The sequence below is a fragment of the Teleopsis dalmanni genome, chromosome 1, assembly GCF_002237135.1.
Source record: "Teleopsis dalmanni isolate 2A chromosome 1, ASM223713v2, whole genome shotgun sequence".
Classification (NCBI taxonomy): Eukaryota; Metazoa; Arthropoda; class Insecta; order Diptera; family Diopsidae; genus Teleopsis; species Teleopsis dalmanni.
Genome location: NC_051846.1, coordinates 40299701 through 40314886, shown reverse-complemented (window position 1 = coordinate 40314886; position 15186 = coordinate 40299701). Strand labels below are relative to the sequence as shown.

The 15186-nt window shown below is 30.0% G+C and overlaps 1 protein-coding gene across 3 annotated transcripts; it reads right to left on the bottom strand.

Annotated features, from left to right (window-relative positions):
• Nucleotides 1-3783: 3783 nt before the first annotated feature.
• LOC119668415 (nuclear distribution protein nudE homolog) lies at nt 3784-14521 on the bottom strand. Of its 3 annotated transcripts, none has more exons than XM_038077912.1 (7): nt 14208-14397; nt 13767-14053; nt 13542-13695; nt 9309-9582; nt 9048-9248; nt 8311-8417; nt 3784-4142 (listed from the first exon to the last, which is right to left on the bottom strand). In XM_038077912.1, the coding sequence occupies exons 2-7, from the start codon at nt 13844-13846 to the stop codon at nt 3843-3845; spliced, it is 1116 nt and encodes a 371-aa protein (XP_037933840.1). In that variant the 5' UTR covers nt 13847-14053; nt 14208-14397; the 3' UTR covers nt 3784-3842. The 3 variants fall into 3 exon arrangements, with proteins under 3 accessions (XP_037933840.1, XP_037933839.1, XP_037933838.1); XM_038077911.1 differs by lacking the exon at nt 14208-14397 and adding an exon at nt 14485-14521 and having other exon boundaries at nt 3785-4259; XM_038077910.1 differs by having other exon boundaries at nt 3785-4259.
• Nucleotides 14522-15186: the final 665 nt, after the last annotated feature.

The window sequence follows — 15186 nt, the reverse complement described above, 5'->3', positions numbered from 1 at the left end:
GCACTTTCTACCCTTTCTCTAATAAAAATGAAGGAAAATTGAAAAAAAAAACGATTACTGTGATAATCTTGCAGGATTAGCACAATACAAATCATTTATTGGTGCCTACGACAATAGGAGATACTAGAAATATATGGACTTAGAATCATCACCGGAATCAGGTCACTGTAAACGAAAATATGGTATCACCTTACGAGACTAAGCATATATACAGATGCAAACTGTAAATTCTGCGAAGAGAATGAAGAGTCAGCCACATTATGCTATTAGAATGCCATGCGCTAACGCATATCCTTACGGAAGAGACAATAAAACTCTGGAAAGTAGGTTCTATACTAATTTTTATTGATGCAACAGGGCTTAGAGATTTACTCTAAACGCAGAAGGGGGCATAGTAGACCCGATGGTCGCAGTGCCACATTCAGTCTTAATAATAAATAAGTTGTTTATAATAGAGAGGTTTTTATTGAGCAGTAGTGATATTGCAAAAACTACAATTTATTTTTATTATTTTTAATTAATTGCATTTTTGCCTGAGTATACAGCTAAATACCCGAGTATTGCCAAATACTCGTCAACAGTGATCGTGGAATTATTTCTTGTATTTAATTATTTGTAATTAATTTTCTGAAATTGCAAGCACCAAATGTCGAAGCTCAAAGTCCTTGTTCAGTAGCCAATATTTATTCACAGTATCCTTACCATAAACCGCAGAAATTTTCTCAGCACGTTTTCCAGTAATTTCAACTTATTTAAGTAATAAAGCATTACATTGAGTATTTAGTCAGATGTTTTACTAATCAATATAACTTTTAACACAAGCGACGAATTTCACAACTAATTTCACAAAAAAATTGTGGCTTAAAATGTCACTTTTCAAAGACATGAAATGGACCACCTATGGTATATACTATATATATATATATTTATATACTTCTTCTTGTAAGTCATATAAGATCATGATTTTCGTGTTTAATGTATTATTTTCATTTAGGAATTATTTCAGTGAGAGTTTCGTTTTCATATGGATGATCTTTTTTCGGTAGTATTCGTTAAATCATAGACTTTTCTATGTACCAAATGAATAGTCAATGAAAGAATTTTATAATTCGTTAAAGAGAACACCTGTTAAATAGGGTAATTCATTATATTAGATATCTACTCTATTTATAACCCAATTAAAGTAACTCTTTCCATTTCTGTTCCTGATTGTTGGCTACAACAACATTGAGAAACATCCTTGTTTATCAGTTGATATCAGTCGAAATAAAGGATATTCCGATATTGGAAAAATGTTATAAATTACAAGTAAATTATATCAAAAATATTTTTGAAAGAACATTTACACAAATTTATTTTTTCTGTACCCGGCCGTGGAGACTTGGCAGTTTTGAAGTCTCCAATAACATGTTATTAACAATAACATGTTGACTTGTCATGTTAGAGAGATCTTAAGAAATATTGTGTTTTAAAAACAAATGTGGTCATGAGATTTAAAATAATGTGGTAAAGGAGTTGGGAAAATTAAAAATTGATGTCTCGGTGAAACGAAGAATTGATTGAGCTTAAATATATGTGCGCAATGGGACATATAGATAATTGAAAGTCATAATGTCACGTTAAGTTCTAGTTTTAGGCACAAGTCAAAAATATATTCATTTATTAACTTATATAAAAATGCCAAGCATATTTCAATACTCTGGCCTTAGTTGATCCGGAATGGTAACGCTTTCTTATACAGTTGTATTATTTCCTGAGAAATAATAGACGGAAAGCTTTTTGAAACTATGTTACTGCGAAAGTGAGATCTTGAAGATGTTACTGCATCTATTATAGAATCGAAACTTCTGGTTGTAGCCGACGTCGGAAATCGTTTCCGCATTGCGTTATGATAGATTCAGAGAATGCAAATAACTTTACTCGTTGATGTGTCATTTTGATATTCATCTTTATATTTAAGTATATTAAAAGTTCATATACTTTAAATTCTAAACCATTATTGCAATATATAATTATGAGTGAATGTTTTTTTCGGTAAGAGCAACGTAGTAAATATTAAAAATAAACCACAATCCGCAATCTGTTTGGCTTTTTTTTCTTAGTTTCCTAAAACGTATCTTTTTCGCAAAAGTTTAAACATAAAAGAAGTTATGCTTTATTTTTATCGGATCTATAAATGTAGATGAAAGCATAGTTAAGCCTTCGTCGTCTTTGAAACGAGGAATGTGGCTAAGTATTCTAACCACGATAATCTACATTCTAATTTCATCGGTAGGAAAAGGTATCCATTATTTTTCCAATAGATGGCTTTAGTTATTCGTATCCCACGTTGTATAAGTCCGATCGAGTTTCTGTGATAAATTCAAAAACGCAAGTCTGAAAATGTGAATAGTGTTAATGGTCCTGACACTAATGGCGATCCTACCAATCATGCGCAATGTTGGTTTCGTCGATTTCGTACCAGTTTCGATCCCAAAGATGCACCACGCACTGTCGAAAATTGTGGAAATTGTCGAATCCGACCCTCTCGAATCATGTAAGCACAATTTTGGTTGCCCAAGAGCTAACGATTGAAAGAACAGTTTGGAGTCTATAGAATAAGGGTGGAAGATGTAGGGATGCTACACGAATTAACGCAAAAAACTTCATAAACTGAATTTCCAACTGCGAATCGCTGCTGAATCGTAACAAAATCCACCCGTTCCTGAAGCGATAGGTGACTGCTGATAAAAAGTGGTGACTGATCACTTAAGACAACATCAAGCGAAAACGGTCGTAATCGAATCGCGATAAGCTGATTGAAACAGTTTATCTACTATTAGCTGCTTCCCTACGATAAAACTCTTAACTCGGAACTGTACTGCCAACAATTGGACCATTTGAAAAAAGCAATCTCACAGATTGACCAGCTGTGGGCAATAGGAGTATAATTGTGTTCCATCAGGACAACGCCACGCTATCATAATAACAATCGACGCCAAAGCTCCTGGAGCTTGGTTGGGGCATCCATGTTATAGTCCAGAGCTGACACCAAGTGATAACCATCTGTTCCTGTCAATGGCCCAAGATTTTTCTAATAAAAAATTCACTTCAAAAGAGGATTGTGAAAATCAACTGTCTTAATTTTTTGTCAATAGGGACGAGAACTTCTATGAGAGAGGCATAATGAAATTACCTTCAAAATGGCAACAAAGAGCGCATCGGTTAAAATGACATATATTTGACGTAAATCGGATCATTCTAACTATGATAATGTAGCCTTCAATTTCATGCAAAAATAATGGAATTCATGTTACTACACCAATTATTTAGTTGGGCGAAAATTAAATCGTCCAATTTTGTCATCCCAATATTGATCATTTTGTGCGACCACAGTCCATCTTACGAATGGAAATAGATCCAGGCGCTATTTACTCTACTGTACTAATGTCAATTTAAGATCAGCAAGAGAGTGCGAGTGCTGCTGATGTTAGAAATCGAAATAAACGATAATCTAATGATGTAAAGTCATGACTACACGTTAGTTGATTTTTGGGCATATTAATCTTGCATAAAAGCATAAAGCAAAATTTAAAATAAATCAAGTAAAATATAAAAAATTAATATCTAAGACATATAAACAATTACTAAAAAATATTAATATTAATTCAATTTAGTCAACACTAATAGTAACACATCATCAACACACCAACTTTAAATAACACAAAAAAAAATTAAACAAATATCTAAACAAAAATGTGTAAAAGCCAATTAATTTTATTTCGTACACAAACAAATTATATATGTATATATAAATAAGCGTAAAATTTAAATAAATAAAAAAAAGCTGTATATTTATAATTCTATGTATCGTTTTTGGAATCGTCCTTGTATTTCGTATTCGTACTATTTGACGTCGTTGATGTGGCAAATAAATTCGAATTCCCGCTCATACGTTCAGCAAAGCGTTTAAAAATATTTGTACCAAAATTTAAATTTGTACTATTATGGTTTGAGGTCCTAAGCAGCGAAGCAGCAGATGCGCTGGCAGAGGAATCCCCTAAAGATTCATCATCTGTTAGTTGTGTTATGGATGTGTTCGTATGTGTGTTGACCGAGTGATTACTACCAAATTGTTTTGTAAAACTGCGGCTTAAGCGATTCTGGTTATTAGAAACAGAATTGGATTGTGAAGAATAGGATTGATCTAGAGTGGCTGTAGGACGATCACAAATGCAACGAAACTTTTCACAATGAGGACACAAAAGTGCTTTATCCAACTGAAAGATAACATATAGAAAAGATTTGTTGCTAATGCAGTTAAGTTTTAAAATAATGAATTTAAAGTGCAGGAAGTAGGTACCGAAATGTCTATGCATGTTCAAACATGTTTGAAAGTTTGGCTTATAAATTAATGGAAAGTAATGTTAAGTGCAAGCATAAAAGTTTATGAAATAGCAATGCAGGAAAATGATTGAAGTTTAAACTATATGACCTTATGACCATTTATAATAAAGATATATGGAAGTAAATTTTAGTTAATTTTTAAAATATTTGTATGCATTTTTTATATTTTCCCAAAAATGTTACAATATTCCAACAATAGTTTAAATATAAATATAATTATATGTGCGAGGGCGGTTTGATAAATCAGTGATTTTTTTCGGCAAATGAACATTTTATTTTTCTACATAATCATCTTTTAGCTCGACACATTTAGTCCAGCGTATTTCTAATTTTGTTATTCCCTCCAAATAATAGGTTTTCTCAAAGCTCTCAAAATACGCGTTTGTTTCGGTAATGACTTCTTCATTCGACTCAAATCTCTTACCGCCCAGCCATTTCATTAGGTTTGGAAACAGAAAATAATCACAGGGGGCTAAATCTGAAGAATATGCTGGATGGAGCAGCAGTTCGTATCCCAATTCGTGGATTTTCGTAAAAATTCACGAGGTCATCTGCTTTGAACGGCTATCAAACACCAACTTAACGACGTAGCTTGGTCAAAATTAAAAAGTTGCCCACTGGTAGATAAGACGGGAAATTCAAAAAGTCACTGACTTATCAAACCGCCTTTGTATACACAAATATATACGTATTTGCTCATTAAAATACCCGAGAAATTCAAGTATGCTCGCCTTCAAACATTTAAATCAAATTCCGAACTATATCTTTAAGATGTTTGAACATGTTGGAACTATTCGAACTGCTAATCTGCTATATCTTCCATTTTATTTTTATTTTACTTTTATAAATCGGTATCACCGCAAATAACCATACACAATACAATCTTCGAGTGTTTGCAAATAGTTAGCTTTGTTCGTTTCAAATATTCGAACAACAAAATACTTGAAGCTTAGAGCAGTTCGAAAAATATTTGATACATTTAAATTAATATTGTGTATTTAAACTGATAATGATTAGGATATTTTAAGTGCTGAATTTAATATATTGGTTGGCATAAATTAAACATGGCTTTCCCAAGTTTCCATGAAATCTAAAAGCATTCATATATAGTAACAGATATAAGAGCAGCGTTTTATTTTTAAACGCATATTTATCAAATTAGTGCCCTAGCTAGAAAAATGTTTGATTCAGTAACCGCAGGTGGAAGACGCGGTAGAGTACGTCCGCAATTTTGGTGAAAGGACCAGGTGACCAACGATTTGGAGGCGCTCGGTACTACCAAATGGTGTCAGCAAGCTACTAATCGGACTGACTGGCGGAGGCTATTCGACGCGGCCAAGGACGACTCACGTCTGCAATGAGCAACTGAGTAGGTAAGTAAGTCAAATAAGACTAAAAACCTGTGCAGTTTAAAATTATAAGAATTTAAATTGTTTTATATTTGCCATCGTCCATACAAAAATTGAATATATTTTTCTGTATATGCTTATACGGACATGACGCATATGACATATAGCTTTATGATATATCTCCATAAAATAATCAAACGAACGAATATATACATGTGCTTAAAATAAAACACACTTTTATGTCTTGCTTTCATCAAGGATTAAGATATAAATTCTCAGCAGCATTTATTAGAGCAATTAAATCTGTGAATGCAAATGTGAATTTAATTTTTTTTCTTGATGTACCCTTCATACACAAAATTATAAAGCAATTAAATAAATAATTAAGTTAAAACATTTAGTTCAGTTTACTATTTCTCATTACGCACTATTAACTTTTATTTGAAGAGGAAGTCGTGCTTTTCAGAATTGTTTATTCATTGACCACTGCACTCCTTTTGGTGGTCATTCTGTTCAGCGTATGAAGAACGTTAAACCTTGGTATCACAATGGTCCATTATTTGACCTTAAGTGAATTTTGCTCTACAAGACCGCCTCTTTAATCTAACCTAAACTAAGTAAATTTCATACAACACAAGACAGCATAGTTGTTGTTGCAAAATGAAGATTATTTTTCGAGTATAAATAGATTTGAATAGTTACTTTATTGTGTCTGTGCTTCTTCACACAGATTAAATGATATACACGAATGAAATAGTTGGTGACTAAATATTTGAATAAAGTCCGTTTACATAAATTTTTAATAGCAAAAAAATGAAACTATGAATTACAACTACAATATATTCATGGGGGTAGCCAAGTAATTAATCATGACGGAGGAAGTAATATTTTAACATAGAAAAAGAGTGCATTAGTTCTGCGACCTCCCAAATAAGATAGATCAATAATAAAGGACACGTGCAAGTGCAGTTATCTGTAACAATTGAAGCCAGATAGGGAAGCAAAGGGAAGAGAGTGTGATGTGAGTTCATGAATTTCACGCAATGAAATTTGCTGCGTTTCTTCAGCTTGACACGCATACATATGCAATGTTATGTTTATGTTTACCTTTTAATGTTGAATACTCTGAATTTCTGTGCTCTGCACTACTACACACAAGCATTTTATACGTTTACAGAAAACAAAACAAATTTCACACTCATGAGAGTTCATGACAGTTTAAACTGAATTGAAAGGTCATGTTGTCGTCAAGTTCATCTCACGTTCATGATAATATAAATAAGCCAACACACTTATTTCAACTTTGTTGCTAAATGTGTGCACTACAAAATATCTTAAGGAAAATCCCATTTAGTTTAGCATGAAATTAGAACTCGCACACGCACTTAATAACCATTTCTTCCAATGACTGCATAATCACTGCGTTTGATTCGCAAGCTATCTTATTGAGACTATACCCAATTCAAACTATATCAGATAATTTTCCTTAACTACTTAACTATCTGCAGCTGTTATTGTTGAACATAGGTTTGTTGTTTTCAAACCCTGTTACAAAATTCGAGTTTTTTAGGATTTCACTCAATAATTTTTGTTTGATGAATCTCGTTCTAATTCATTTCCAATAATTTAAAGCTGTTGCAGTCAGTTTATGTTACTTATTATACATCATATATATATAGCGGGTTTCTGTATTTGAACGTATTTGAAAACACAGAGGCTATATCTAAATTATAAAATTATTTATTGTGTTCTGCTTATTTTCTTAATCAGAAAACTGAAAACTTCTTCTTGGAAAATAATTTTCTTTCTAAATTTTTACAAGTTTTGTGTTGTCAATATATTTAAATTATAATCCAGTTTACTGTGATTATCGAGAATATCGACAGCTACATATATTATAACTGGCTATAGAATTTCTTATTTCTAAACCTAATTTTATAATATTCTAACAAATCGTTACTTCACGGTCAAGACAATGATGGTAATTTATTTCAAATTAAGTTGTCGTTTTATTCGATTTGCCAAGATAGCTTGCGAATTGAACGAGCAAAAGGTAAAAGTAATATGTTAAATGAAACTTTCATTGCAATAGACTTTCTTATTATTATTTTTTCTTCTTATTAGTTCTTATAAAGGCTAATTCTTCAAATCTGCCCGTTTTCTCTTAACTGTTAAGTTTCTTCATTTCAATAACCTTTCTTCTTTTTTTTGCTATTATTTTTTATAAATTCAAAATCTTGCTACCTTCCCCTGATCCGCTTCTAAACTACTACCACGGATAAGTTTAAAAAGAAATTCTAACACTATTTATATCTTTTATATTATTTATTATGACTTCACTAGTTTTTACTTAAAAGCAGTTGAGCAAGTTTAGGAACTACAATAAAAATTTTTATATTTTGATGTTAAAGAATTTAAATATGAATGACAAACTTTGGTTAGTCACAATTTTATGTTAGCACACACAGTATATATATATAACAAAAATATATGTTATAAAACAAAACAAATTTATATTATAAAATAAAAGAAATATAAACAATAAACAATGACAACTAAAAAAGCATTTACTTACGTTTAATTTTCTTAGCATATCTGCGACAATATTTAATGCAGTTGTGCGGGAACTTGCAGTCATTGCATTGCCATTAAGCAGATTATCAGGATCTTGATAGCTTTTTCCTAAACAAAACAATTTAACATACAAATTAGTTAACAAGCAACCATACTTTTAAGGATAAATTAATTATTTTAAGTGGTAATACTATTAATACATAAATCAAGTCTACGGACGTACACAAAACACATTTAACAAATCGTTTTAAAATTCTGAAATTAAATTAATAATAATAAAGATAGTAGAAAAATGATGTATGTAAATGATTTTTATTCAAAAATGGAATGCAAAATGTTTTTTTATATAATTTTACAAAAATAATACATTTTGTTTACACAATTACATCAATTATAACTTAATTTAAAAATATGCAATTTAAAAAAATACTTCATTAAAAAATAATAATTAAAATAAAAATAAAATTAGAATTAGAATTTTTAATTTCAATACTACAATAGAAAAAATACTTAAAATAGGAAATAAATGCTTTTATGTAGAAAATGCATAGTTTTTTTTATGAATGTACTATAAATGTGTTTCTGTGTAGTCCTGCATAATGCAAGTAAGTTTTAACAAATCATTATAAAATGATAAGATCATATTAAAGAATCTATAATTAATTTACTTGCTAGTAGACTTTGATTTAGATAATTTAAAAGCACGTTTGGTTTGTTTAAGTGAAGATAAAATCTTACTTTTTAACGATTGCTGTTCATTCAATTCGTTAATGTTCATTGAGCCACTGTTAATTGTAGTAGATGATTCATAACTTTTCAGATCACTTAAACTTACAGCTATACCATTTGGTATACTTCCAGTTGATGTATTAATTGCATTGTTAACCGCGCCATTTGATTGTGAATATCGTCCTTTAATATTTAACTCTTGTTTTAAGTCTAAAATAAGAGATATATTATTTCTTGATTCAAAAAATAAAATAATAAACTTTAAAATACCTCTCGTTTCATCCATTAGTCTTTGCAGTTTTTCTTGTAACATTTCTTTTTCATCCACTTCCAATTCGAGCAGTGCATTCTTTTCGTAGGCTTTATCGAGCATTTTTTCGAAATCTACAATGCTCTCGTTTAAAATACGATGAGCACGTTCTAAATCATCGTTCTTTTGTTCCAACTGCCTTAAATATTCTTTCATGGAATCACGTTCTTTCTTCACAGACTCTAATTGCTTTTCTACATTTGCAAAATCTAAATTATGAGAATCAATTTTGAGCTGAAAGAAAAGATGAATTTTATATATTAAAATTAATAGATATATTATATATTTATAATTTTTTAATTATTAAGCATTTTATTATATGTTTGACTAATAGTCTCGATATAAATATTTAACAATAATATTACTTCTTAGATTTTAAAAATAATTCGAACTGATCGAAACATTTGTTGTTGTTGTGCGGATCTGTTTGTAAAATCGCTTTTGAGGGTGGCGAAAACACTTGGTCGTCGGAATTGACGAGTGGGTCCGGGACGTTCTTGGAACCGATCGATGTATTTCGAGGAATTCGATGTTTGAATCAGATGTTCAAGCACACGTATTTGAACATCAAATGTTCGAAAATACTCGAACAATATCTGTGTTGCACTTGAGCATTAATGTATCTACAGCCGGTAACATGTACTTTGTACATGTGTACTTTCATATTATTTGTAAAAACATAAGATAATATGAATTTCCATTATATTTATCATAATAATAATAATTTATTTTTATTTATAATATTTGTAGACACATAACAAAACATTTGTTGTAGATAAAAAACAAATCTAAAATAAAATAAAACAAAGCGGAATTGCTACTCGGACTGCTTGAAGATGTTGAATTTTCGAACAGTCAAAATATTGAATCCAAATCTTCAAATTCGAATATACTCGAGCTGTTGAATCACTATCTTCTTAGGTAAAAATTCAACTTGAATCTTAAACTCAAAATAAACAAAATCAATTTTATTGATTTGAAAATATATTTGAAATCTGACGATATTCAGATTATCCTGAGGATTATACTATATGAACTGTTATTTCAACTATTTGATCTACAATTTCATTATTAGGAATTATTTTATTCTTATATATTATTTGGGAAAGTTTATTATTTAAATAAATTAAATTCTTGAATTGAATGATTTCAAAATTCTGTTACAGAACATAAATTTAGTTTTAATTTGGGAATACTCGAAACAACTGTATGGTCAGCCAAAAATTCAATTAATTAAAATAATGAAAAATTTTTGTTGTAAGTCAGTTCAGTTCGAAATCTCTCTTTAACATAAATTTAGCAAATATTAAATACATGAATAAATATTGCAGTATAACCACATATGTCAAGTATAAAATAGTACTCCAACACGAACTATTCGAAAACTTCGAACAATTTAATGTCTAAGTGTGCTTCTGCTCAAGCACAGCGATTCACTCGAAAATGTTTAAAAACTAGTTCGAACTATACCTGTTTAGCATAGAGCAAAACGAAAATAAGATAAAATAAACTTGTTATTCGAGTAGCTCGCACATCTTTAAACAGGTTCGATACTTTCGATTATTTGATATGCTTAATCCATATGTTCGAATTCGAATACACTTAAACACTTCAAGCAGTAGTATAAAATTTCATGTACTATTACTGACAGATGACTGAATTTAACTTAACTAAATATTGGCAAATATGCTAACATATTTAAATCATCTTTAAATTAAGAACTAGCTTTAAAATTTTTGTGAAAGATGGGATACAAAAGGTTTTTGGGATTTTCATAAAAAAATGGACAGGAAATTAATGAAATCAAGTTTGAACACACGAACCTTCTAATCTCATCACGTTATATTTATACACGATTTTCACTATGTCTTGGATTAATATATTACGTTTAATATATATTCTATTAAACAAGAAAATAATGTTTTGATATAACAGTACACATATTATGTAAGACGTGCTTTTTTTAAATCTTTGTTCGAAAAACCGATCCAATGAATTACTCAGCTATGATATCATAGTACAATTTTAAAACGATTGCAAATTAATTATGGAATTGTCACGTATATTTTGTGTACAATAATAGCTTAATTTTTCTACTATAGAAAGATATAATTTAAATTCATTGTAGTTCATATAAAATTGTATTAAGCTAAATTAAAAACTAGAAATATAGCTTGAATGAAATCCACGACAATAAACCGCTTAATGAAACACTTGAATTCTTTAAATTATTGATACGGTTCAATTGTGGGGTTATCTAGCTTTTCTACTATTGATTCCGGGCAGAATTTACATGCTACAGTTCGAATTTCGAAAAAGCAACACACATTTGTCGACAATTCCTCTTCAATACTGATTTAATTTGGAACCGATTTACAGACCTGGTTAAAATACACTGAGAGTTTGATATTATTAGTTCAATGCGTCTAATCGCTAACTGCACACGTACTGGTTGATTTAGATGCTGGTATTATACATTCGTTACATCTGATAGATAACTACTAAGTTGATCGATTAGTAATGGTTATAAAAATAAAATTAATTTATAATAATAAGGACGGTAGAAGGAAAAATGTGGAAAAGGAATAGCGTGAATCAAAGTGTGCCTTTATATGAGAGAAGTAACTACTTAAAACATGGATATATCCTGACTGTAATTGAGCTAGGACAGTTTTTCTGCACATGGAAGCCAACGCTCTTCTCTGAGGATATTAGACGGAATCCTGTTTTAAGCTGTGTTTCTATGCAACCGTGGTCTACAAGAAGAAACTGCAACAATGTAGAGGGATGTTAGTTCTCGTTTACATTTGATATCACTGTCAGTATCAGCTCTATTGCAATTAGTGTCGATGTAAACATGATGCGAAAAAATGGACTAATAATGGTACGTACGTAGTTAGGTAAAGAAGACGGCTATTAAACCTCTTCAATTCTCAAATGATCCTATTATTTAATAACTGACCAGACGTATGGCAGAACATGAGTGTTTGGCTGATATTTATTTTAGAGCAGTTGTGGAGTAAGTTAAGGATTAGTGTGTCTATATGTTTAAGTCCGGATTAATATAAAGCTGGACAGTAACTCAGCGAATTTTCAGTTATCCGTTGAACTTATTTATGTTAGAAAGAATTCTAGCATTTATGTGAGATAAATGTGAAAATTTCACTGATTATAATGTAAGAGATGTTTTGAAGCAAGTTAATGTTAGTATATTGTTATCTTTTAATGTGGGTCATGGACAATAATACAACAAATGTTTAGGTATCTTTTCTTCGAATATCAAAATACACAAATTAAAGGAGTTTAGGTAACCAAACATCTGCTTTAATAGAGCACTGGTCTATAGCACGGCATATAGCCGAACTAGGTCTACCCTGTAGTATTTTCTGGAGTACATGTCTAGGAAAACACACCAGAACACCTATTGTATCTATATCCGGGCTTGTCTAGAACCAAACTTAAGCTTTTGGTTGCCCCCTTCTTTAAAACACTCGGCAATATTTCCAGTATTAACATTGAGCAGATGCTTCCGGGTAGTTCTAACATAACCATTCTTCTATACATTATTGCGAGAAATTATGAAATCTCTTAGCTAATTGAGGAGCATTTGTGTCTCCCTCCACTTTATCTAAGCTAGGTAATCCATTTTAACTAGTGTTCTATTGAAATATAACTTATTAGGTTATTATCACGGAAGTATATTTTAAGGCCGAACATCTCTTTTTTATGGCATAATATTTCATATTTTAAGAGAGTGCAATTCTAAATTAATGTGAGCATCCACAGAATTAAACAATTTTTTTATCTTTGATTTATCTTTGATTTGATTTTGCTTAATGTTTACTTAACATGTGTAAGGTTGGAGTGGCGGCATTGTGTACTAAGAAAGTTCACTTGAACGTTGGTTCGTACATAGACAAGAAAGTCAGTAAACGATCAACCCTGAAGAAGATAACGACTCCCCCATTAGGTAAAGGTAAACCAACCTGATAATTTTATATATACTAAACATAATATAAGAAGTTATTGTAATATATTTAATAAATTTGTAAGGCAAAAAAAAAGAATATATATATATTTATATATATAATCATTAGCATAAAAACAATCCTCCCCTTTATATGGCATAAAATTAATTGTTTATAAATAATTAAAATTTTTGCTTTTAAATTTGACTTAATTTTATAATTTACCTTTAATGATTCATTTTCTTTTTCTAATACATTAACTTTCATTTTGAGATCTTTAATGACAGCCAGTTTTTGATCGATTGTAGCATCCATTTCCGCTTCCATTTGTCTTGATTGTTCTACATATTCATCGTATTCTTGTTTTACATCTGTCCACCTTTATTTTTAATAAAATTAAATAAAATGCATTACTGATGTGTGTGATTTCAAATAATCGGAAGTAAATACTCTTTGTGATAAAGTTTAGCACGTTCTTTCCAATATCGGCATTCATCTTCGACGCTGTTGAACATAGGTGGAGACTCCATATCTGTGGCTTTCAATTCAAGTTTTTCTGCTACTGCTGCTGCTTACAATGTTGTTACTGTTGACTGTCTGTCTGTCACACCGATTTCGATTTTTTTTCGTTTATTTTCCTTTTGTACAATTCTCGCGTAATAAAATTGATAAAAAGATTCGTTTCGTATCTCTTGTCACTGTATTTAACTCTGTGCTCTGTTTTCTGATTTAACTTTCTGCAAAGTGAGAAAAATCAATTAACTCGTAATTATTGTTAATAATCACATTAGAAATAATTCATTTTGTTTTTGTTTAGCTGCTTTCACATGTGCTTTCTAATTTTGTTGGCTTTAATACAAATTTTATAATATTTTTCCTTCAGCGACTTACGGCGGCGTCTCCACTGATAACGAAATCAATTTTTTTTACTCTACATTTTATTTATAATTTTCAATTTAGACACTAACACAAAACTATTGCGTTTCCGTAAATAAGCAGTTAAGGTGAACAACACGCCAAACAACAATGCAAAACACTTCAACAACCCTAGCCAGCGCTCAAGGCAAAATGAAATCATCGTCTTTTTATAAAGCATAACAAAAACAATTTTCAAATATTTTTTAATAATATTTTCCCCAAAGAAAGAATTGTTTAATGTTGCACTTACAATTTAAAAAATATCTTTATATAATATATGTACAAACTGTAAACTTTCTTAAAAGTATAAAAATGAGCAAGAATTATTTTGTTTGGGAAAAAGCCAATACTATAATATTGCCAACTAATCAGAAAAACCAGTATAATTATTCGTTGGCATTTAAATTGCGGGTACGTTCAGTCAGTGCACGCGAAAATTATTGAAATATTTTTTTGCAATAACAAAATATATTGCACACATATTTAATACAATAATTTAAAACAATACTATAAATAAAGTATTTTATAAATAAATATAATACGACTTAACTTTCATATACCATAAATCTCTATATTTATATATTTATTATACCTATATTAATAATATATAAGTTTATTATATATTGATAGCGCCTATTATTTATTGATTTATTATTTATTATTTCTAAAATGTCTATCGCTGACAGTAGACAAGTTTCTATTGCTGATGGACAAAACCGAATTTTAGTGTTGTGAACTGCAAACTAATAGAATATTATAAATAACATTTGAGCAGTAGAAGTTTGTCGATTAGATCATAAAATGCTGTTGAAACGCTTTATAAATTCACTTTAACATATAACTTTAATACAATTTTTGTTTATTCAATTTAGTAATAATTCATTTATATTTTTATTTTCTTACTCGCTTAATACTATGTTCAGACAGCCAAATTTCCTTAATTTCATTAAAA

What these genes read in the sequence shown, in the direction of transcription:
- LOC119668415 (XM_038077911.1), bottom strand. Translation starts at nt 13,846, where the DNA reads ATGGAGTCTCCACCTATGTTCAACAGCGTCGAAGATGAATGCCGATAT. An exon ending in GCTAAACTTTATCACAAAGA is followed by an intron (nt 13,696 to 13,766) that starts GTATTTACTTCC and finishes TTAAAAATAAAG; the next exon opens with GTGGACAGATGTAAAACAAG. An exon ending in ATATGCTAAGAAAATTAAAC is followed by an intron (nt 4,260 to 8,310) that starts GTAAGTAAATGC and finishes GTTATCTTTCAG; the next exon opens with TTGGATAAAGCACTTTTGTG.